The following is a 24,042-nucleotide window of genomic DNA, read 5'->3' as shown; positions in this document are numbered from 1 at the left end:
TAAATTCATTAGGCCCTAATCTATGGATTTCACATGTCTGGGAATACAGATATGCATCTGTTGGTCACATACCTTTATAAAAAAAAGTAAGGGTGTGGACCAGAAAACCAGTCAGTATCTGGTGTGACCAACATTTGCCTCATGCAGTGCAACACATCTCCTTCACATAGAGTTGATCTGGATGTTGATTGTGGCCTGTGGAATGTTGAACCACTCTTCAATGGGTGTGCGAAGTGGTATATTGTGGGGAACTGGAACACGCTGTCGGATAAGTCGATCCAGAACATCCCAAACAAGCTCAATGGGTGACGTCTGGTGAGTATGCAGGCCATGGAAGAACTGGGACATGTTCTGCTTCCAGGAACTGTGTACAGGTCCTTCCTTGCGACACAGCATTATCATGCTGAAACATGAAGTGATGGCGGCGGATGAATGGCACGACAATGGGCCTCAATCACGGTATCTCTGTGCATTTAAATTTCCCAGCTATAAAACGCAATTGTGTTTGTTGTCTGTAGCTTATGCCTGCCCATACCATAACCCCACAGCCACCATGGGGCGTTCTGTTCCCAACTTTGACATTAGCAAACCGCTCGCCCACACAACGCCATTGTGAGGCGGTTGTGAGGCCCGGTTGGATGTACTGCCAAATTGTCTAAAACAATGTTGGATGTGACCTATGGTACAGAAATTAACATTAAATTCACTGGCAACAGCTCTGGTGGCACATTCCTGCATTCACCATGCCAATTATACGCTCCCTCAAAACTTGAGACATCTGTGGCATTGTGTTGTGTGACAAAACTGAACATTTTTAGAGTGGCTTTTTATTGTCCCCAAAACAAGGTGCACCTGTGTAATGAACACGCTGTTTAATCAGTTTCTTTGTATGCCACACCTGTCAGGTGGATTGATTATCTTGGCAAAGGAGAAATGCTCACTAACAGGGATGTAAACAAATTTGTGCGCAATTTGAGTGAAATAAGGTTTTTGTGTGTATGAAACATTTCAGGGATCATTTATTTCAGGTAATGAAACATGGGACTAGCCCTTTCAATGTTGCATTTATATTTTTGTTCAGTGTACCTTTTCATAAGCAACTGCTTGCTAAGGTTAGGGTTTGTTTTAGTAGATAGTTAGTTGAAATGTTACTGATCATCTGTAGATAGTCTGTAGAGCAACTACAGATGGACTAACCAAATAAAGTGTTACCCAAGTCCCTGTTGTTGAAGTCAGTCCAGGTGGAAAACTTTTCCAGTCTGTAGAGCCACTGGAGAGTCATTCACCTCTCAACCTGCAAGGGGAGACATTGTCCACAAATTGTATTTATTTATTTTTATTTACGTGCATGACTAGAGCCACCTCGAATCCATCCAGTGTAGGTTTCTTCAGAACGCCTCGATTAGGATTTAGGATTTATTTTGTTGTCCCTGAGGGGAAATGTGTCTTGGACATTAAAAAGTGCTATTGCTTCCACAAAGGATATCACAGGTTAAAAACATATGATCATACAATACATCATATTACTACTTTGAATTTCAGATGGGCAGTTTGTGTGTTTGACAGTGAGGTAAAAATGTGTGTGATGATCACATTCTCACCAACAGAGTCTTGCTTGGTGGCCTGGATGAGCAGCTAGCCAGTCTCCCTGAGGATCTCATATTTTTTATTGAATTTTTTTATTTATTTAACTAAGCAAGTCAGTTAAGAACAAATTCTTATTTACAATGACGGCCTACCCCAGCCAAACCTGGACGATGCTGGACCAATTGTGCACCACCCTATGGTACTCCCAATCACAGCCAGATGTGATACAGCCTGGATTTGAACCAGGGACTGTAGTGACACCTCTTGTACTGAGATGCAGTGCCTTAGATCGTTGCGCCACTTAGGATAATATACAGTACGTTCCCCTCCATGAAACCTACTAAGCCATACAATCTCCTGACGTCCTCCCGGGTGAACCCAACCAGGGCAGCTAGCGACCAATCAGGACAGTAAACAGGACACCCAACCCCCTCTGTTTGCCAGTTACCATATTGAGGTGGAGACCCTTCACACACCTACAGTAGCACAGGAAGAGAGAAAAGAATGTGGTCACTCAATTTAGAGAATTAAACAAAGGGGGCTGTCTGCTTAGTGGGGTTTAGTGTTGAGGATTGACTCAAGTTCAATGCACTGAAAACATTTGAATCTGTGTACACTAATGTCCCTGCAGCCCTAACCCTTCGATATTTGCACATCTGAAGGGTCTGGGTATGTGTAAGCAGTATAGTGGTGGCGCTTCCACCATATTGCTTGCTTCCACCTGTTGGATTCGGAGTAAACTTTGAACATTGATATACTAAAGACATGATAGATCAGAAGCATGGTATATAAAGGAGTGAAAGAGACTGGTTTTTATGTCAGAAGTTAATGGTTCTATGTAGAAAGACAGAGTGGCTGTGGAATGTGCTGGGTAGACGGGAGGGAGTCACGGGAGTGCGATAGGTGATATGAGAGGACATCTGTGGATTAGGCGAAGGAAGGGTTGAGGTTAGGAGGTCAGGTCAGATCCCCTGAAGGGAGAAATAATGGTTCATTATCCTGTTACCCTCTTCCTGTCGAACTATAAGATGTATGGATTGGAGAGAAGGAGGGGTGTCTAAAGTGGAGTATGTATACTTGTGATGGTGGGAACATGTCTTTGTATGAATTACAGCTGTAATGACCCTTTGGGAAGAATTAAACTTGGTTAAGCTTCTCTAGTGTCCGTGAGTTATTTACTCTGAAAAATTTGAACCTAACACACCTAACAGATCAACAAAGATGAAAGAGGTCCAAGGGGAAGGACAGTTGGGGCAAGCTGTCTCTCTGTTCTTAGGGTGCGTCCTGATTTTCACCCAAAGTATACAGATGAACACTTTTTTCTCATGGATTAAACAATGCTGGCAAATCACTCCAGCCAATGCTTACACCAATCACATGCTTTAAAATCCATGATTGGGAGTGTGCAAGTGGACACATCTAGAAAAGAGTGGAGAATTGGGACTCTGTTCTTACTGTGGCTTCATCTGGGCCATGTTGGTATTGATGAGTGAGCCCCAGTCTCCTCTTTGCAGATAATACTCTCAGAATCCCAGACTCTCCATCAGCTTGTGGAAGACCCTCGCTGCATCCAGAGTGTTAAAGCCTGCCGGGAGGGACACCACAGAAGAAGAGCAGATACAATAAGTTAGCATGACACCAAAGGAAGACCATAGCCCTTAGTAGCCTACCTTGTCCTAGTACAGTGAATTAATAGTAAGACTTTACTGAATGGGTCTGGGTTAAAAAGTAAAACGAAGATCAATTACCAGAATCAGAAAATGACAATGGACAATAACGTATTCTTCTTCATGAATCTCCTTATTGTATTCATATTGAACTATTAAATGTTGCTTGATAATTAAATAATAAATAAAGATAGAAGTGGGACATTTATTACTATTATACCTTCTAGTGTACAAACTTTTACAGATGAATCATTGAGAGCATTCTGTCGGGCTGTATCACCGCCTGGTACGGCAACTGCACAGTCCGTAACCGCAGGGCTCTCTAGAAGGTGGTTCAGTCTGACCAACGCATCACCGGGGGTACAGTGCCTGCCCTCCAGGACATCTAAAGCACCTGGAAGGCCAAAACGATCATTAAGGAACTCAGATATCCAAGTCACGGTCTGTTCACCCCGCTACCATCCAGAGGGCGAGGTCAAATCAAATCAAACTTTATTTTTCACATGCGCCAAATACAAGTGTAGACCTTACCGTGAAATGCTTACTTACAAGCCCTTAACCAACAGTGCAGTTCAAGAGGAGTTAAGAAAATATTTACCAAATAAACTAAATTAGTTGAGGTAATTTGTACATGTAGGTAGAGGTGAAGTGACTATGCATAGATAATAAACAGCGAGTAGCAGCAGTGTATAAAACAAATGGGGGGGCAATGTAAATAGTCCGGTGGCCATTTGATTAATTGTTCAGCAGTCTTATGGCTTGGGGGTAGAAGCTGTTAAGGAGCCTTTTGGTCCTAGACTTAGCACTCAAGTACCGCTTGCCGTGCAGTAGCAGAGAAGACAGTCTGGAGTCTGGGTGACTGGAGTCTCTGAAAATTTGATGGGCTTTCTTCTGACACCACCTATTATATAGGTCCTGGATGGCAGGAGCTTGTCCCCAGTGATGTACTGGGCCGTACGCACTACCCTCTGTAGATTCTTACAGTCAGATGCCGAGCAGTTGCCATACCAGGCGGTGATGCAACTGATCAGGATGCTCTCGATGGTGCAGCTGTAGAACTTTTTGAGGATCTGGGGACCCATGCCAAATCTTTTCAGTCTCCTGAGGGGGAAAATGTTTTGTTGTGCCCTCTTCACGACTGTCTTGGTGTGTTTGGACTATGATAGTTTGTTGGTGATGTGGACACCAAGGAACTTGAAACTCTCAACCTGCTCCACTACAGACCCATCGATGAGAACGGGGGCCTGTTCGGCTCGCCTTTTCCTGTAGTACACAATCAGCTACTTTGTTTTGCTCACATTGAGGGAGAGGTTATTGTCCTGGCACCACACTGCCAGTTTTCTGACCTCCTTCCTATAGGCTGTCTCATCATTGTCGGTGATCAGGCCTACCACTGTTGTGTCGTTAGCAAACTTGATGATGGTGTTGGAGTCGTGTTTGGCCACGCAGTCATGGGTGAACAGGGGGTACAGGAGGGGACTAAGTACACACCCCTGAGGGGCCCCAGTGTTGAGGATCAGCGTGGCAGACGTGTTGTTGCCTACCCAGTGTGGCCCGTCAGGAAGTCCAGGATCCATTTGCAGAGGGAGGTGTTTAGTCCCAGGGTTCTTAGCTTTATGATGAGCTTTGTGGGCACTATGGTGTTGAACGCTGAGCTGTAGTCAATGAACAGCATTCTCACATAGGTGTTCCTTTTGTCAAGGTGGGAAAGGGCAGTGTGGAGTATGATTGAGATTACATCTTCTGTGCATCTGTTGGGGCGGTATGCGAATTGGAGTGGGTCTAGGGTATCTGGGAGGATGCTGTTGATGTGAGCCATGACCAGCCTTTCAAAGCACTTCCTGGCTACCGACATGAGTGCTACAGGGCAGTAATCATTTAGGCAGCTTACCTTCGCTTCCTTGGGCACAGGGACTATGGTAGTCTGCTTGAAACATGTAGGTATTACAGTCTCGGTCAGGGAAAGGTTGAAAATGTCTGTGAAGACACTTGCCAGTTGGTCTGTGCATGCTTTGAGTACACGTCCTGGTAATCCATCTGTCCCCGCGGCTTTGTGAATGTTGACCTGTTTAAAGGTCTTGCTCACGTTGACTACCGAGAGCATTATAACACAGTCGACCAGAACAGCCGGTGCTCTCATGCATGCTTCAGTGTTGCTTGCCTCGAAACGAGCGTAAAAGGCATTTTGCTCATCCGGTATGCTCGCGGTTGGGTTTCCCTTTGTGGTCCGTAATAGTTTTCAAGCCCTGCCACATCCGACGAGTGTCAGAGCCGGTGTAGTAGGATTCAATCTTAATCCTGTATTGATGCTTTGCTTGTTTGATGGTTTGTCTGAGCGCATAGCGGGATTTCTTATAAGCGTCTGGATTAGTGTCCTGCTCCTTGAAAGCGGCAGCTCTAGCCTTTAGCTCGATGCGGATGTTGCCTGTAATCCATGGCTTCTGGTTGGGATATGTATGTACGGTCACTCTCTGGATGATGTCGTCGATGCACTTATTGATGAAGCCAATGACTGAGGTGGTATACTCCTCAATGCCATTGGATGAATCCCGGAACATATTCCAGTCTGTGCTAGCAAAACAATCCTGTAGCGTAGCATCTGCCTCATCTGACCACTTCCGTATTGAGCGAGTCACTGGTACTTCCTGCTTTAGTTTTTGCTTGTAAGCAGGAATCAGGAGGATAGAACTATGGTGAGATTTGCCAAATGGGGGGCGGGGGAGAGCTTTGTAAGCATCTCTGTGTGTAGAGTTTTTTTCTCCTCTAGTTGCACATGTGACATGCTGGTAATGTGGTAAAATTGATTTAAGTTTGCCTGCATTAAAGTCCACTTGGAGCGCCACTTCTGGATGAGCATTTTCTTGTTTGCTTATGGCCTTATGGAGTTGGTTGAGTGCAGTCTTAGTGCCAGCATCAGTCTGTGGGGGTAAATAGACGGCTAAGAATAATATAGATGACAACTCTCTTGGTACTCTACCTCAGGCGAGCAATACCTTGAGACTTCTTTAATATTAGACATCGCGCACCAGCTGTTATTGACAAATAGACACACACCCCCACCACTCGTCTTAACAGACGTAGCTTCTCTGTTCTGCCGGTGCATGGAAAATCCCGCCAGCTCTATATTATCCATGTCGTCGTTCAGCCACAACTCGGTGAAACATAAGATATTACAGTTTTTAATGTCCCGTTGGTAGGATAATCGTAATCGTAGGTCATCATTTTTCTTCCAATGATTGCATGTTAGCTAGTAGAACTGATGACATTGGTAGTTTACGCACTCGTCTACGGATTCTCCGAAGGCAGCCCGACCTGCTCCCCATTTTCATGGGGGGGATTTGAGCCTGTTTGTTGGACTTGTTAAAGGAAAAATCTTCTTCCAGTTCAAGGTGAGCAATCGCTGTTCTGATGTCCAGAAGTTATTTCCGGTCATAAGAGACATAAGCAGCAACACTATGTTCAAAATAAGTTTAAAAAAATAAGTTACAAACAACGCAAAAAACTAACAAAATAGCACAGTTGGTTAGGAGCATGTAAAACGTCAGCCATCCTCTTCGGCCCCATCTTACGTCATGTCAGTACAGTTGCATCAAAGCTGGGACCGAGAAACAGCTTCTATCTCTAGGCCATCAGACTGTTAAATAGTCACCACCAGCCGGCCTCCGCCCAATACCCTGCCCTGAACCTTAGTCACTGTCACTAGCCGGCTACCACCCGGTTACTCAACCCTGCACCATAGTCTGCTGTCAATGTACTATACCAGTCAAAAGTTTGGACACACCTACTCATTCAAGTGTTTTTCTTGATTTTTACTATTTTCTACACATAGGTAGGTGGGCAGAGCCAAGCACGAGCTTGCGAGATCTTATTGGCCTGTTCTTGCATACATCTGCATATTTCCATTAGGGAACGCTTACTCTGTGAAATTCACGTGTGCACTAACTCAGTTGGACTTTGCACTCCTTCTAAACAACACGATTTTTAAAAACTTTGGCAAAGGCTAAAGTCTACAAAACTTAGTCCACTCTGTTCATAACAGATTCGAGTTTTCATCGATAAGAACATTTGCAGAATGTAGGCCAAGATCCATCTCGTTCCGACTTCCCCATCTGCCCCCCAGTGGGCTTCCTCTCACAACCATATTTGGTAATAAGTGGAAACGCCATATTTATACATCCAGTGAAATATCTGTCTCATTGTTCTATCTGTGACAGTATGAGTCATAATACCTAGCGGTCAAACAGGGAAATGGTTCCAATCGTTTTTCCACAATAAATTTTTCCCATATGGGATTTTAGAAACAATTAAAATAAGGGCTGTTTTTTGTGTAGGCTTACCCTGGCGTGATGTTTTGATAAATGTGTAAATCTCTCTAGGACAAGGTGACTTCTATCAAAATAGTTGCCTGTATTTACCCTCCCCAAAATGAAATTCTAATTAGCTGCTAATGTGGCTAAAGAACAACCAATGCTATGGTCCTCTGGACGAAACTGATGAATTGAGGCAAAGGTAATAATATCTGGATTAACTAACGTTAAATTTAGTAATGAATAAATTGGCTACATTTCTTTAAATGGACAATGATGTGAATTGTCTTGTGCAAGTTTTAAATTGACACAATACCTGTTAGCAAAGATGTCAGCTAGAGAGGACATGCAGGAGCTTGCAGGGATTTGTAGTTTTGCATGACGCCTACTTTTATGTGAATTAGCATTTTCGAATCTGAGAGTAAATAGAGCCGAATATATTGATAAAAGTCACCTTTTCCTAGAGATTTACATGGTTATCAAAACGTCATGCCAGGATAATGCTACACAAAACACAGCCCTTATTTTAAGTGTTTCTAAAATCCTCTACGGGGAAAAAGGAACGGTGGAAAAATGATTGGAACCATTTCCCTGTTTGACCGCTAGGTTTTATGGGTATTATGACACCTCCACTGGGACTCTATACCCTCCTAACACCAGCTTCTCAGCCACTATCTCTTAAATATTACTTCACTGTTGGAATTAGGAACACAAGCATTTCGCGACACCTGCAATAACATCTACTAAATAAGTTTTTGCGAACAAAATTTGATTTGATTTTCTACAACTCCTCCAGCCTGTGTGTATTGTTGTCATGATGAGGTTTCTGTAGGCTATATAACAAGCACAGAAGCCAATTCACAAATCTAGTCTAGGCAGGGCTCTCCAACCCTGTTCCTGGAGAGCTATCATCCTGTAGGTTTTCACTGCATCCCTAATCTAGCACACCTGATTAGAATAAACTGGTTGTTGATTAAATTAATCAGGTTAGTTGCAACTGGGGTTGGAGAGAAAACCTACAGAAAGGTAGGTCACCAGGAACAGGGTTGCATTAGCCAGCACTGTCTTAATGTTATTCCCTCAAACTCAATTCCGGACCTCGATGCCAGTTCTACTGCCTTGTGCATTTTTTCATTGTTCCCTCTAATCAGGGACTGATTTAGACCTGAGACACAGGTGATTGCAATTAATTATCAGGTTAAAACCAGCAGGCTCCATACCTTGTAGGGCAGGGTTCCCCAACTGGAGGATCATGGGTAAGGTTATTATTTTTGGGACAGAAAAGACTGTAAAAACACCTGCAAAGCATCTCAAAGTGATTTTAATTGAGTAAATCTGTTCCAAATTATTCCCACGCATAATACAGAGATGTATGTGATCATATACAAATGTAAGCAAAGTTTGAATTGATTATGTTTTAGCCAACTATTATATCTGTTTAGGCTTCTTGCAGTCAATTTGCAGTCTACAAATTATTTGTAATTATGTCTTGGCCCCCTGACCATCCGCTCAAGAAAGTCAGCCCGCGGCTGACTCTATTTGATGATCCCTGTCATAGGGTAAGAGTTGAATACCCCTGTACTAGAATGTATAAATTGCCAATAATCCCTAAAGGCATTCATTAATGGCTGATAAATCCTAGTCGTAGGCCTATTTAGTTTATCATTTATTTATATACATATATATATATATATATGTATGTGTGTGTGTGTGTAAATTTGGTGTCACGAGGCCATTCATTTAACATAAAAAGATAAGTGTATAAATATGTTATCACTTACCCTTCTTTTGAATATTTGTGTTGCAAACTATTAAATTAAGGGAGTTATTGAGCTGGAAAGTGTCAATGTACATCAGTGTAAATTCTAATGACAAAGTTGTTTGTAAAATGTTGAAATTTCTCCTAAAAATATAAATGAACACCCATGGCATAATTGTGTTAGTGTTTGCAACAATATACATAATAATGGGTGACATACTGTATCTAAAAAAATATTTAAAAATGTCTAACTTTTGTCCGGACTTTGCGGTTTTGTCTCACCGGGGTGATGGTTGGATGCCCAGGGACCCTGGGCATCTTTCTTTGCAGAATTCTTCATCTGTACAATATGAGTTTGAGGTTACATTCCTTTCACATTTCCACAAACGTCAGTGTTTCCTTTCAAATGGAACCAAGAATTTGCAAATCAAATTTTGCTTCAGGGCCATATGAAATGTTTTTTTGTTTTTTTTACAAATCCATTGGTGAGCAGGGTCTCGTGACGTTTCATAAGTGTTTTTCAATTATGTATTTAGCTGTACAACCAGGCAAACAAGACTGGGTAAGCCAGTCGGCAGGTGAGTGTTGAGCCAGTAACCGAAAGGATCGAATCCCCGAGCAGACAAGGTAAAAATGTGTCGTTCTGCCCCAGAACAAGGCAGTTCTGGGGCACTGTTCCTAGGCCGTCATTGTAAATAAGAATTTGTTCTTAACTGACTTGCCTGGTTTAAAAAAAAAAAAAAGAGCCGTTCTGCAAAACAAACGCACTTAATGCGTGTATACTTTTAGGTCCTCCTCTTTAGGTTTTGGGTTGAAGTGATTGGTGGAATCAAGATCAAGCCCCATTCTCAGCAAGCAGGCAGTGACGTCACCGTGTTTATATAACAGTCGTCTGAGGCAAGAATTTGTTTGTTTAATACTATTGGAGTTACGATAAAAAAAAGGTATCAAACGGGAAAATGATCATGGAATGGAAGATCGTCGTTCCTTTGCTCGCCGTGGCCTTTACCGTGGCGAGCGCCGGTTTGATCGGAGGCCCCATGGACGCAAATATGAACGACCAAGGAACGAGAGACGCCCTGCAGTTCGCGGTGGTCGAACACAACAAGAAATCAAACGACATTTTTGTCAGGCAGGTGGCCAAGGTTGTCAAGGCACAGAAACAGGTCTGATCCTTTTCCCTTTATTAGTTCACGACAAGATAATTTTGTTTGTGTAGTTTACCCAGTGAGCAAAATTACTTAGAAAATACATAAATTAGAAAATACGTATGTTCAAAATGCGTCTTTTATGGATGGTTGCAGTATGGGAGGAATTTATTATTATAAAAAATATGCCAATCTGTCACATGCATTTGTTAGCTTTTTTTAAAAGCTTTAAAGATGGCAGCGATGTTCAAAATGAATTAACCAACTACAATAACATTCTTAGTGACGGTTATAGAAATAACTGTTTCTTGTTATGACTGACATATTTAAGTCGTTCTGGATAAGCTGAACGACCTAAATGTTAAAAAAAACGAACGAGGCATGCTGGGTATTATTCGAATAAAAGTCGCCAATAAACAAGTACCAATTTGGTCAGCCCAGACCAAATCTGAAAGAATCATAGACGTCAAGGCTGTTTCACAAGTTTGAACAGTATAGTATGGCACAGTAGAGTTTTATTCAGAGTACAGTACAATATAGTTTAATTCAGTAGAGTACAATATGGTACATTCTACTGTACTCAACTATACCTAATTTTCTCTACTGTGCTGCGCTCTTCTGTACTGTGCTGTGAAACATAGATGTCTATGATTGGGACAAGTCTAGGCAGGACCAAACATAGATGCCCAAAAGACCTCTGGCGCCTGTCCATGCTTATTCTGTTTTCTCATGTTTCATTCCTCAAGTGAGGAATGAAACATGAACTAAGTCGCTCTGGATAAGAGCATCTGCTAAATGACTGAAAATGGGAATGGGTCTTCTTGCCAGGGAGTTCATCAGATTAACACAAGAGTACCACCACATTGAAAGCTCAATGATTGTCTGTTTATATGCCAATTTCCCAACCCCTCTGGATCAGTGCACATTCGCCATTATGCAGAGGACTATTCATTTCTAAACCAGGTGGGCTGATTTGAGAACACAGCATAGAATGCGGAAGGGGTGGATCATGGATTGGATTCCGTTTTTTTTCCTGTTCAATTATTTATCATCCGTGCATGATAGGGAGAAGAACCAATCTAGGATTAGGCCAAAATGCTGTTCATCAGCTCAGTTAGTTGATCTCATAGCCTAAGATAGTCAAGAGTGCCAATCTGTTTTTGCTTTAATGTACTGTGTTTTGCATGGCAGTTCTGCCAGGATTTGGCAAAAGAGCAGAAACAGAATGCCACCCTGGCCTAATCTAACATGACATGGACAATCAATAAAACTTTCAAAATTACTTTGAAAGCAGATGTGATTTCTGTATATGTGAATGATATGATCCCATAAAATGATGGCCATGATTAAAAAATATTGTTTGTGTAACCCACCTGCTTGCCTACAGTTGGTATCTGGGATGAAGTACATCTTCACAGTGCAGATGGCCAGGACCCCATGCAGGAAGGGAGGTGTTGAGAAGGTCTGCTCCGTGCACAAGGACACACAGATGGCTGCGGTAAGGACCACTAGGGCCTAGACTAGCCTGTTCCCAGATCGGTTTGTCCTCAGCCTAAGTGCCAGTCGGTTATCGGAGCTTCCTATATGTCCGGCTTATAACTGGTCCATAGATTGTTTGTAACATGTTGCAAACAGTCAAAGCACATTGGTAACTAAGAATTTAGACTACCGTTGATAAACTACTTATAAATGTTCAGTTATTGCTATACACTGAGTATTCAAAACATTAAGAACACCTGCTCTTTCCATGACAGACTGACCAGGTGAAAGCTATGTTCCCTAACTGATGTCACTTGTTAAATCCACTTCATTCTGTCCATGCCCTAACAAATTGAGGCTGTGTGCAGCCTTTGGCCATGTTCAAGAGCATAAAAACTGATATATTGTGACTGATCTACAAATAATGAGTAGTTATTTATGACGCAAGTTGATTTGTAGATCAGGCAGTCGGCTGCAATGTCGAACAAGTCCATTGTCAAGTGTTCTGCTTGCTGAAAGGTTGTGTTACTATGCCAACTCATGTTGCTTTCTGTCTCCTCAGCCCTACAAGTGCACCTTCGAGGTGTGGAGCCGCCCCTGGCTGAGCGATATCCAGATGGTCAAGAACCAGTGCAAGCAGTAAAGACACAATGAAGAGAAGACTTCAATGAATGTCTAGTCTACACAATAACTAGTATTATCTAGTGTTATTTGTTAGTCTTACCAATGCAGTTCAACCTCCTTGTCTAGGATGTATTCAGAGAATCCCACTAATAACAGATTTTCAAACTTATTGCATCCCCACACTAATATAAGCACTTAATGCAAACATTGTTGTCTTGAGAATGTAGTATTAAAATGATGCAACAGTTAACTAAATAAAGAGATGTTTTGGAACATTTACATGTGGTTATTTGCTACATTTTGTTGCCATATGCCCAAACCTCTCCTTTACAAAGTAAGTTCTAGATATGCATGACTGTGTCCAAAGTTGAGAAATACAACCGCTAGTCACACGCCCAATGAGTCACAGAACCCACAGAAAACAGGATGTGACAGATAAATGTAATAAGACAGATGGGCTTGTCTGTTTTTAGCCCAGTGGGCCTGTCAACTTTTTTTTTTTATGTTGTGAAAAATGGGCCGGGGGCTGTGTGTTTGAAATGCCAGGGCTGATTTCTGGTCCCAGTCCGCCCCATGACACAGCATACCTATTGAATATCACAGCATTTTTAAAATAATTGATAATGGGTCAGAGACAAGGGACTACTAAAAACAAGGTGCATCATAAGGGACTATTGGCTATTTATACATTATTATAAACTGGGTTGTTCAAGCCCTGAATTGGCTAAAAGTCGTGGTATATCAGATCGTATACCACGGGTATGACAAAACATTTATTTTACTGCCCTAATTACGTTGGTAACCAGTTTATAATAGCAATAAGACGCCTTTGGGGTTTGTGGTATATTGCATTCGGAAAGTATTTAAACCCCTTGAGTTTTTCCACATTTTGTTACGTTACAGCCTTTTTCTCAAATGGATTTCCACGGGGGACCAGTACAATTTTTTTTTTTTAAATGCATGAAGTGAAATGTATGCATTCACTACTGTAAGTCGCTCTGGATAAGAGCGTCTGCTAAATTACTAAAATGTAATGTAAAATGGATTTAATACAAAAATGACAATCTGTACACAAAACCCCATAATGACAAAGTGAAAACAGGTTTTTAGAAATGTTGGCAAATGTATAAAAAACATAACTTTTTTACATTATTTACAGGTATTCAGACCCTTTGCTATGAGACTCGAAATTGAGCTCAGGTGCATCCTTTTTCCATTGATCATCCTTTCTACAACTTGATTGGAGTCCACCTGTGGTAAATTGAATTGGTCATGATTTGGAAAGGTACACACCTGTCTATGTAAGGTCCAACAGTTAACAGTGCATGTCAGAGTAAAAACCAAGCCATGAGGTTGAAGGAATTGTCCGTAGCGCTCTGAGAAAGGATTGTCTTGCGGCACAGCTCTGGGGAAGAGTACAAAAACATTTCTGCAGTGTTGAAGGTCCCCAAGAACACAGTGGCCTCCATCATTCTTAAATGGAAGAAGTTTGGAACCACCAAAACTCTTCCTAGAGCTGGCCGCCCAGCCAAACTGAGCAATCGGAGGAGGTGACCAAGATCCCGATGGTCACTATTAAAGCGCTCCAGTGCTCCTCTGTGAAGATGGAAGAACCTTCCACGAGCACAACCATCTCTCCGGCCCTCCACAAATCAGGCCTTTATGGTAGAGTGGCCAGACGGAAGCCGATCCTCAATAAAAGGCACATGACAGCCCTGCTCATCTGCGTGAACGTGCCTTAGATATGCTGCAAGGAGGCATGAGGACTGCAGATGTGGCCAAGACAATAAATTGCAATGTCCCTACTGTGAGACGCCTAAGACAGCGCTACAGGGAGACAGGACAGATAGCTGATCGTCCTCGCAGTGGCAGACCACGTGTAACAACACCTGCAGAGGATCGGTACATCTGAACATCACACCTGCGGGATGGGTACAGGGTTACAAGTTACATCAGGAATGCACAATCCCTCCATCAGTGCTCAGACTGTCCGCAATAGGCTGAGAGAGGCTGGACTGAGGGCTTGTAGGCCTGTTGTGTCACGATCGTTTAAAGGAGCGGACCAAGAGCACCAACATAGAAATGAAACACCCTCTAGTCACGCCCTGACCTACAACACCATAGAGAACCAAGGGCTCTCTATAGTCAGGGCATGACAGTACCCCCCCTCAAAGGTGTGGACTCCGGCCGCAAAACCTGAAACCAAATGGGGAGGGTAGGGGGGTGACTAGTGTCGGCGGCGGCTCCGGTGCGGGTCGCCGTCCCCGCCCAGACCCCGGATCTGGCTATGGCGCCAGGCTGAACGCCGTGCCTGGACTGGGCATTGGCGCAGAGGAAGGCTCCGGCCTTGGAGCGGTACTGGATGCCTGGACTGGGCACCGGCACAGAGGAGGGCTCCGGCCTTGGAGCGGGACTGGACGCCGTGCCTTGACTGGGCACCGGCGCAGAGGAAGGCTCCTGCCATGGAGCGGGACTGGACGCCGTGCCTGGACTGGGCACCGGCGCAGAGGAAGGCTCCTGCCATGGAGCGGGACTGGACGCCGTGCCTGGACTGGGCACCGGCGCAGAGGAAGGCTCCGGCTTTGGAGCGGGACTGGACGCCGTGCCTGGACTGGGCACCGGTGCAGAGGGAGGCTCCTGCCAGGGAGCGGGACTGGACACCGTGCCTGGACTGGGCATCAGTGCAGGTTGCACCGGACTGATGACACGCTCCTCAGGTCGAGTCCGTGGAGCCGGCACAGGACGCTCCGGGCTGGAGAGGTGCACTGGAGGCCTAGTGCATGGAGCCGGTACAGGTGGCACCGGACTGTTGACATGCACTTCAGGGTGAATGCGGGGAGCTGGCACAGGACGTCCCGGACTGGGGAGGCGCACTGGAGGCCTGTTGCGTGGAGCCGGCACAGGTGGCACCGGACTGGTGACACGCACTTCAGGGCGAGTGCGAGGAGCTGGCACAGGACGTACCGGACTGGGGAGGCGCACTGGAGGCCTGGTGCGTGGAGCCGGTACAGCTTTCACCGGACTGATGACACACACTTCAGGGCGAGTGCGGGGAGCTGGCACAGGACGTACTGGACTGGGGAGGCGCACTGGAGGCCAGATGCGTGAAACCGGCACAGACTTTACCAGACTGCTGACAGGCTCTTCAGGTCGAATGTTGAGCAGAACACACTTGACCAACATCTCTCTCCTCTCTCTCTCCCCCAACTTCTCCATCGCCTCCCTGACGGTCTCTGGCGCTTCCCTCTGCTCAGCCGCCAGCTCCATGTGCCTCCCCCCAAAGAATCTTGGGGTTTCTGTGGCAGCGGACTGAAGACACGCTCCTCATGGCGAGTGCGAGGAACCGGCACAGGACATACCAGGCTGGGGAGGCGCACTGGTGGCCTGGTGCATGGAGCCGGCACAGATGGCACCGGACTGATGACACGCTCTTCAGCACGCCTGCGCTGTAGCCTACTCCTCGCTAACTCTTCTCTCCGGTATCCCTCATTGCACTCCTCCATCGACTCCCATTCGGGCTCTGGGTAATCTTGGGGTTTCTGTGGCCGCGTCGTCGCTGTCCTTCCTGATTTCCTGGCGACTCCCACCAAGGAAGGGTCTCGCATCCTCCCATGATCTCTTCCCAGGTCCAACTCACTTTTCCCTCCGTTGCACGCTGCTTGGTCCTTGTTTGGTGGGATATTCTGTCACGATCGTTTAAAGGAGCGGACCAAGGCGCAGCGTGAGTTGAGTTCCACATACTTTATTATATAGTGAAACTACCAAAACAATAAACAAACATAAAACGAACGTGAAAGCCGTAGTGCTAAACACACTAACACAAACAATATCCCACAAAGCAGGTGGGAACAGGGACACCTTAAGTATGATCCCCAATTAGAGACAATGAACATCAGCTGCCTCTAATTGGGAACCATACCAAGAGCACCAAAATAGAAATGAAAAGACTAGAACACCTCCTAGTCACGCCCTGACCTACAACACCATAGAGAACCAAGGGCTCTCTATGGTCAAGGCGTGACATGTTGTAAGGCCGGTCCTCACCAGTCTTCACCGGCAACAACGTCGCCTATGGGCACAAACCCACCGTCGCTGGACCAGACAGGACTGGCAAAAAGTGCTCTTCACTGACGAGTCACAGTTTTGTCTCACCAGGGGTGATGGTCGGAACCGAGTTTATCGTCGAAGGAATGAGCGTTACACCGAGGCCTGTACTCTGAAGCGGGATCGATTTGGAGGTGGAGGGTCCGTCATGGTCTGGGGCAGTTGTTGAATCTTGTTATGTTCATACAAATATTTAATACATGTTAAGTTTGCTGAAAATAAACGCAGTTGACAGTGAGAGGACGTTTCTATTTTTGCTGAGTTTAGGTTCCACCTAAAATCAAAAGGGTTCTACCTGGAACCAAAAAGGGTTCTCCAATGGGGACAGCCAAATACTACACCGGCTCCGACGCTCATCGGATGTGGCAGGGCTTGCAAACTATTACAGACTACAAAGGGAAGCACAGCTGCGAGCTGCCAAGTGACACGAGCCTACCAGATGAGCAAAATTACTTCTATACTAGCTTCAAGGCAAGTAACACTGAAATATGCATGAGAGCATCAGCTGTTCCAGACGACTGTGTAATCACACACTCCGTAGCCGATGTGAGTAAGACCTTTAAACAGGCCAACATTCTCAAGGCCGCAAGGCCAGATGGATTACCAGGACGTGTACTCCGAGCATGTGCTGACCAACTGACAAGTGCCTTCACTGACACTGTCAACCTGTCCCTGACTAAGTCTATAATACCAACATGTTTCAAGCAGACCACCATAGTCCCTGTGCCCTGGAACACTAAGGTAAACTGCCTAAATGGCTACAGACCCGTAGCACTCACATCTGTTGCCATGAAGTGCTTTGAAAGACTGGTCATGGCTCACACCAACACCATTATCCCAGAAACCCTAGACCCACTACAATTTGCATACCGCCCCAACAGATCCACAGATGATGCAATCTCTATTACACGCCACACTGCCCTTTCCCACCTGGACAAAAGGAATACCTATGTGAGAATGCTATTCATTGACTACAGCTCAGTGTTCATCACTATAGTGCCTTTAAATCACTAAGCTAACAACTCTGGGACTAAACACCTGCAACTGGATCCTGGACTTCCTGACGCGCCGCCCCCAGGTAGTGAGGGTAGGTAACAACATATCCACCATGCTGATCCTCAACACGGGGGCCCCTCAGGGGTGCGTGCTCAGTCCCCTCCAGTACTCCCTGTTCACTCATGACCGCATAGCCAGGCACAACTCCAACACCATTATCAAATTTGCCGATGACAAAACAGTGGTAGGCCTGATCACCGACAACGATGAGACAGCCTACAAGGAGGAGGTCAGATACCTAGCCATATGGTGCCAGGATAACAACCTCTCCCTCAACATGACCAAGAAAAAGGATTTGATTGTGGACTACAGGAAAAGGAGGACCGAGCACGCCCCCATTCTCATCGACAGGGCTGTAGTGGAACAGGTTGAGAGCTTCCTTTGGTGTCCAAATCATCAACAAACTATCATGGTCCAAGACAGTTGTGAAGAGGGCACGACAAAGCTTATTCCTCCTCAGGAAACTTAAAAGATTTGGTATGGGTCCTCAGATCCTCAAAAAGTTCTACAGCTGCGCCATCGAGAGCATCATGACTGATTGCATCACTGCCTGGTATGGTAACTGCTTCGCCTCCGAATGCATGGCACTACAGAGGGTAGTGCGTACGGCCCAGTACATCACTGGGGCCAAGCTTCCTGCCACCCAGGACCTCTTTACCAGGCAGTGTCAGAGGAAGGCCCTAAAAAACTGCCTACATGTACAGTGAGGGAAAAAAGTATTTGATCCCCTGCTGATATTGTACGTTTGCCCACTGACAAAGAAATGATCAGTCTATAATTTTAATGGTAGGTTTATTTGAACAGTGAGAGACAGAATAACAACAAAAAAATCCAGAAAAACGCTTGTCAAAAATGTTATGAATTGATTTGCATTTTAATGAGGGAAATAAGTATTTGACCCCCTCTCAATCAGAAAGATTTCTGGCTCCCAGGTGTCTTTTATACAGGTAACGAGCTGAGATTAGGAGCACACTCATAAAGGGAGTGCTCCTAATCTCAGTTTGTTACCTGTATAAAAGACACCTGTCCACAGAAGCAATCAATCAATCAGATTCCAAACTCTCCACCATGGCCAAGACCAAAGAGCTCTCCAAGGATGTCAGGGACAAGATTGTAGACCTACACAAGGCTGGAATGGGCTACAAGACCATCGCCAAGCAGCTTGGTGAGAAGGTGACAACAGTTGGTGCGATTATTCGCAAATGGAAGAAACACAAAAGAACTGTCAATCTCCCTCGGCCTGGGGCTCCATGCAAGATCTCACCTCGTGGAGTTGCAATGATCATGAGAACGGTGAGGAATCACCCCAGAACTACACGGGAGGATCTTGTCAATGATCTCAAGGCAGCTGGGACCATAGTCACCAAGAAACCAATTGGTAACACACTACGCCGTGAAGGACTGAAATCCTGCAGCGCCCGCAAGGTCCCCCTGCTCAAGAAAGCACATATACAAGCCCGTCTGAAGTTTGCCAATGAACATCTGAATGATTCAGAGGAAAACTGGGTGAAAGTGTTGTGGTCAGATGAGACCAAAATGGAGCTCTTTGGCATCAACTCAACTCGCCGTGTTTGGAGGAGGAGGAATGCTGCCTATGACCCCAAGAACACCATCCCCACCGTCAAACATGGAGGTCGAAACATTATGCTTTGGGGGTGTTTTTCTGCTCAGGGGACAGGACAACTTCACCGCATCAAAGGTACGATGGACGGGGCCATGTACCGTCAAATCTTGGGTGAGAACCTCTGAAAATGGGTCATGGATGGGTATTCCAGCATGACAATGACCCAAAATACACGGCCAAGGCAACAAAGGAGTGGCTCAAGAAGAAGCACATTAAGGTCCTGGAGTGGCCTAGCTAGTCTCCAGACCTTAATCCCATAGGAAATCTGTGGAGGGAGCTGAAGGTTCGAGTTGCCAAACGTCAGCCTCAAAACCTTAATGACTTGGAGAAGATCTGCAAAGAGGAGTGGGACAAAATCCCTCCTGAGATGTGTGCAAACCTGGTGGCCAACTACAAGAAACGTCTGACCTCTGTGATTGCCAACAAAGGTTTTGCCACCAAGTACTAAGTCATGTTTTGCAGAGGGGTCAAATACTTATTTCCCTCATTAAAATGCAAATCAATTTCAAAATTTTTTGACATGCGTTTTTCTGGATTTTTTGTTGTTGTTATTCTTTCTCTCACTGTTCAAATAAACCTACCATTAAAATTATAGACTGATCATTTTTTTGTCAGTGGGCAAACGTACAAAATCAGCAGGGGATCAAATACTTTTTTCCCTCACTGTACATATTACCTCAATTACCTTCACTAACCGGCGCCCCCGCTCATTTACTCTGTACCGGTACCCCCTGTATATAGCCTCGCAACAGTTATTTTACTGCTACTCTTTAATTATTTGTTACTTTTATTTATTTAATTTTTTACCTATCTATTTTTTACTTAACACTTATTTTTCTTAAAACTGCATTGTTGGTTAAGGTTTTGTAAGTAAGCATTTCACCTGTTGTATTTGGCGCGTGTGACAAATGTAATTTTATTTTATTTTAAATAAATGTGATCGAAGAATTATTTCAGCAACCAGCAGTTCATTCAAGTTCAGAATCTTCATCCTTGAACAAAACAACAGTCAGCAGAACTAAAACCAACTACCCACACAAAAGGAACCCACAAACAGGCTGAAATTATACCCTGCTGGCTATTGCACAATGGAGTAATAGGCCTACAAAGTAACCAAATCACTTGATTACTTATGCTTTCGACTGTCCCCAAATGGTATACACTTCGTTAATGTTTAATTTTGAGTAAACTTCGGAGCTATGATTGGATGTGTTACAAGTAAGTATATAGGTGTTTGTTTTAACTCGCCCGCAGCACCGGTGGGCTACAATAGGCTATATGTCAAAGGTATGCAGTTCGCAGCATGAATCTAAATAAGTGTGTTTGTTTTAGCTCGCCCGCAGAGCTGGTGGGCGGAGTCTGCACTTTTGGGAATATTCCACTGTATAAGTTTTCATAAACATTCGACTCCCATCACATAATGACAAAATAACAGACAGGCTTATTGTCAGTGTTGAAAAATTATAGCACAAGTAGGCTAACATATAATAGGTATTTCGATAACATTCCATTGAATCTAAATACAAAAGCCAGTTTCCCACTTCTTTCTGTGGAGACGACCACAGATAGCACTCAGTCAGTCCATTATGCAGCAAACTGCATACCTTTGACATATAGCCTATTGTAGTCACTTGTCTGACTTTTTATCAATTTATAAATGTGGTATACAATAGGTATAATGCCTTCTAACATATTTATAATGTCTTGATGGACTGACTGAGTGCTATCTGTTAGTCTACTTGTGCTGTAATTTTTCAACACTGACAATAGGCCTGTCTGTTATTTTGTCATTATGTGATGGGAGTCGAATGCTTATGAAAACTTGTACAATGCTAAACCACAGGCTGTGGTTTAGTAATAAAAATCTTTGTTTATACTTTGTACCTCTGAGAAGCCAGCAAAAATAAGCAAGACCTAAGGACGTGACCTCGGCAATTTCCCTTCAAAATAAAAGTCCCGAAATACAGATAGTAAAAGTAATACAAATGGTCGAATTTTGTAAAATACTATAAGTAAACGTTAGCAGACTTTAAAAAAAGTCTGCTAACATAAAGAAGTGATAGCTTTAGTAGGATAAATAACATTATAGCATTGACAATATTGTTAACAGCATAAAAAATAACTATGACCACAATAGGTAGTTATTATGGCATCATGCAGGGGGCACAGGGGCACGTGCGCCCTCAGATTTGTCCTGTAAAAAAAGATATAGATACTATATGTATATATATATATTAACTACCGTTCAAAAGTTTGGGGTCACGTAGAAATGTCCTTGTTTTTGAAAGAAAAACTAATTTTTGGTCCATTAAAATAACATCAAATTGATCAGAAATACAGTGTAGACATTGTTAATGTTGTACATGACTATTGTAGCTGGAAATGGCAGTTTTTTTATTTAATATCTACATAGGTGTACAGAGATCCATTATCAGCAACCATCACTCCTGTGTTCCAATGGCACGTTGTGTTAGCTAATCCAAGTTTATAATTTTAAAAGGCTAATTGATCATTCGAAAACCCTTTTGCAATTATGTTAGCACAGCTGAAAACTTGTGCCAATTAAAGAAGCAATAAACCTGGCCTTCTTTAGACTAGTTGAGTATCTGGAGCATCAGCATTTGTGGGTTCGATTACAGGCTCAAAATGGCCAGAAACAAAGTACTTTCTTCTGCAACTCGTCAGTCTATATGTAACAGTGTAGGTTCCCTCCCTCTCTTCGCCCCAACCTGGGCTCGAACCAGGGACCCTTGCACACATCAACAACTGACACCCCACGAAGCATCGTTACCCATCGCGCCACAAAAGCCGCGGCCCTTGCAACGCAAGGGGAAACCCTACTTCAAGTCTCAGAGCGAGTGACGTCACTGATTGAAACGCTATTAGTGCGCACCACCGCTAACTAACTAGCCATTTCACATCGGTTACATATACTTGTTCTGAGAAATGAAGGCCATTCCATGTGAGAAATTGCCAAGAAACTGAAGATCTCATACAATGCTGTGTACTACTCCCTTCGCAGAACAGCGCAAACTGGCTCTTACCAGAATAGAAAGAGGAGTGGGAGGCCCCGGTGCACAACTGAGAAAGAGGACAAGTACATTAGAGTGTCTAGTTTGAGAAACAGACGCCTCACAAGTCCTCAACTGGCAGCTTCATTAAATAGTACCTGCAAAACACCAGTCTCAACGTCAACAGTGAAGAGGCAACTCCGGGATGCTGGCCATCTAGGCAGAGTTCTTCTGTCCAGTGTCTGTGTTCTTTTGCCCATCTTAATCTTTTCTTTTTATTTGCCAGTCTGAGATATGTTTTTTCTTTGCAACTCTGCCTAGAAGGCCAGCATCCCGGAGTCGCCTCTTCACTGTTGACGTTGAGACTGGTGTTTTGCGGGTACTATTTAATGTTATTGTGCAATTGCAAATCCAAAGTGCTGGCATACAGAGCCAAAACAACAAAACATTTGTCACTGTCCCAATACTTTTGGAGCTCACTGTATATACAGTCCAATTAATGATAGGAGTACACACACAAAAAACATATTGACCATTTAGGCTTTAAAAAATAAAACATAAACATATAAATCACAATATAACTTATAGAAATAGTTTTGATTATTCTTTGTAGGATAACTAGTATACATATATCAATAATTGTGCACATTTTCACCCTAATTATTCATTTACAAAATATACAGGACAGGACTCTTATAGAGAGAAAGTAATGGTGTCTTTTTGTTGGCACTAACTCTGCCATGGTTCATTGGACAAAGCCTATGGGAATAAGAATGGAGTTTTTGTAGGCGTTTGGATAAACGCCGAAAATAAGGTCTGTGGTAAACACAGGCTTAGCAGATCTTAAACGTTTTGTTCTGAGATAATCTTAATCAGTTTATGTCACTTTTTGTGAATTTTGAAGCATTTATGTAATCATTTAAAAAAGCACATTAAAAGCTTCAGAAAACATAAAGGTCATGTTAACTGACTGATATTATCTCATAGAACAAAACGTATAAAATATCCTAAGCCTGTGTTAACAGACCTTGTTTGCAGGGGTTTATCCCAAAACCCAATTCTTTCCCGACTCATTTTCCCCATAGGAATGGCTGAAAGAACCAGAGGTAAATACTTTGTTTTTTTGGACTACAACAGTATGAATGTAACCGATGTGAAATGGCTAGTTAGTTAGCGGTGGTGCGCGCTAATAGCGTTTCAATCGGTGACGTCACTAGCTCTGAGACTTGAAGTAGGGTTGCCCCTTGCGTTGCAAGGGCCGCGGCTTTTGTGGCGCGATGGGTAACGATGCTTCGTGGGGTGTCAGTTGTTGATGTGTGCAAGGGTCCCTGGTTCGAGCCCGGGTTGGGGCGAAGAGAGGGACGGAACCTACACTGTTACATGAAGACAGGCTAAAACTGTTTCTCCAATATAAATCCCCAATCACGCTGGTAGGAGATGTCATGGCGACGTTGGCTAGCTAAATGTAAGCGTACAAATACATCATCGGGTCGAACGGTCGTCTTGCGCCGAACTGCGCATGTGCACAGACACTTTTTCGATTTAAAGTAGTTTTTGACCAAAATAAGAACGGGTCAGTTTGTCATTTTCACGATGTGGGAGTCATTTCACCTCCCTCGTAACTCCGAAAGTAAACTACAGAAGATTGTAAAAACATGTTGAAGTAAAATTGTTCA

The 24,042-nt window shown here is 43.9% G+C and overlaps 1 protein-coding gene across 1 annotated transcript; it reads left to right on the top strand.

The window, feature by feature from the left end:
- The first annotated feature begins 10,109 nt into the window (after positions 1-10,109).
- Positions 10,110-12,850, top strand: LOC106611588 (cystatin). Its single transcript, XM_014211963.2, has 3 exons — positions 10,110-10,486; positions 11,856-11,966; positions 12,510-12,850. The coding sequence occupies exons 1-3, from the start codon at positions 10,280-10,282 to the stop codon at positions 12,588-12,590; spliced, it is 399 nt and encodes a 132-aa protein (XP_014067438.1). The 5' UTR covers positions 10,110-10,279; the 3' UTR covers positions 12,591-12,850.
- The last annotated feature ends 11,192 nt before the right edge of the window (positions 12,851-24,042 follow it).

The sequence above is a fragment of the Salmo salar genome, chromosome ssa01, assembly GCF_905237065.1.
Source record: "Salmo salar chromosome ssa01, Ssal_v3.1, whole genome shotgun sequence".
Taxonomy (NCBI): domain Eukaryota; kingdom Metazoa; phylum Chordata; class Actinopteri; order Salmoniformes; family Salmonidae; genus Salmo; species Salmo salar.
The sequence above is the reverse complement of the archived record's forward strand: the minus strand, read 5'-3'. Positions and strand labels throughout refer to the sequence as shown.

Coding starts and splice junctions, on each gene's coding strand:
- LOC106611588 (XM_014211963.2), top strand. CDS start 10,280: ATGATCATGGAATGGAAGATCGTCGTTCCTTTGCTCGCCGTGGCCTTT. Junction 10,487..11,855: donor TTGTCAAGGCACAGAAACAG/GTCTGATCCTTT, acceptor GCTTGCCTACAG/TTGGTATCTGGGATGAAGTA. Junction 11,967..12,509: donor AGGACACACAGATGGCTGCG/GTAAGGACCACT, acceptor CTGTCTCCTCAG/CCCTACAAGTGCACCTTCGA.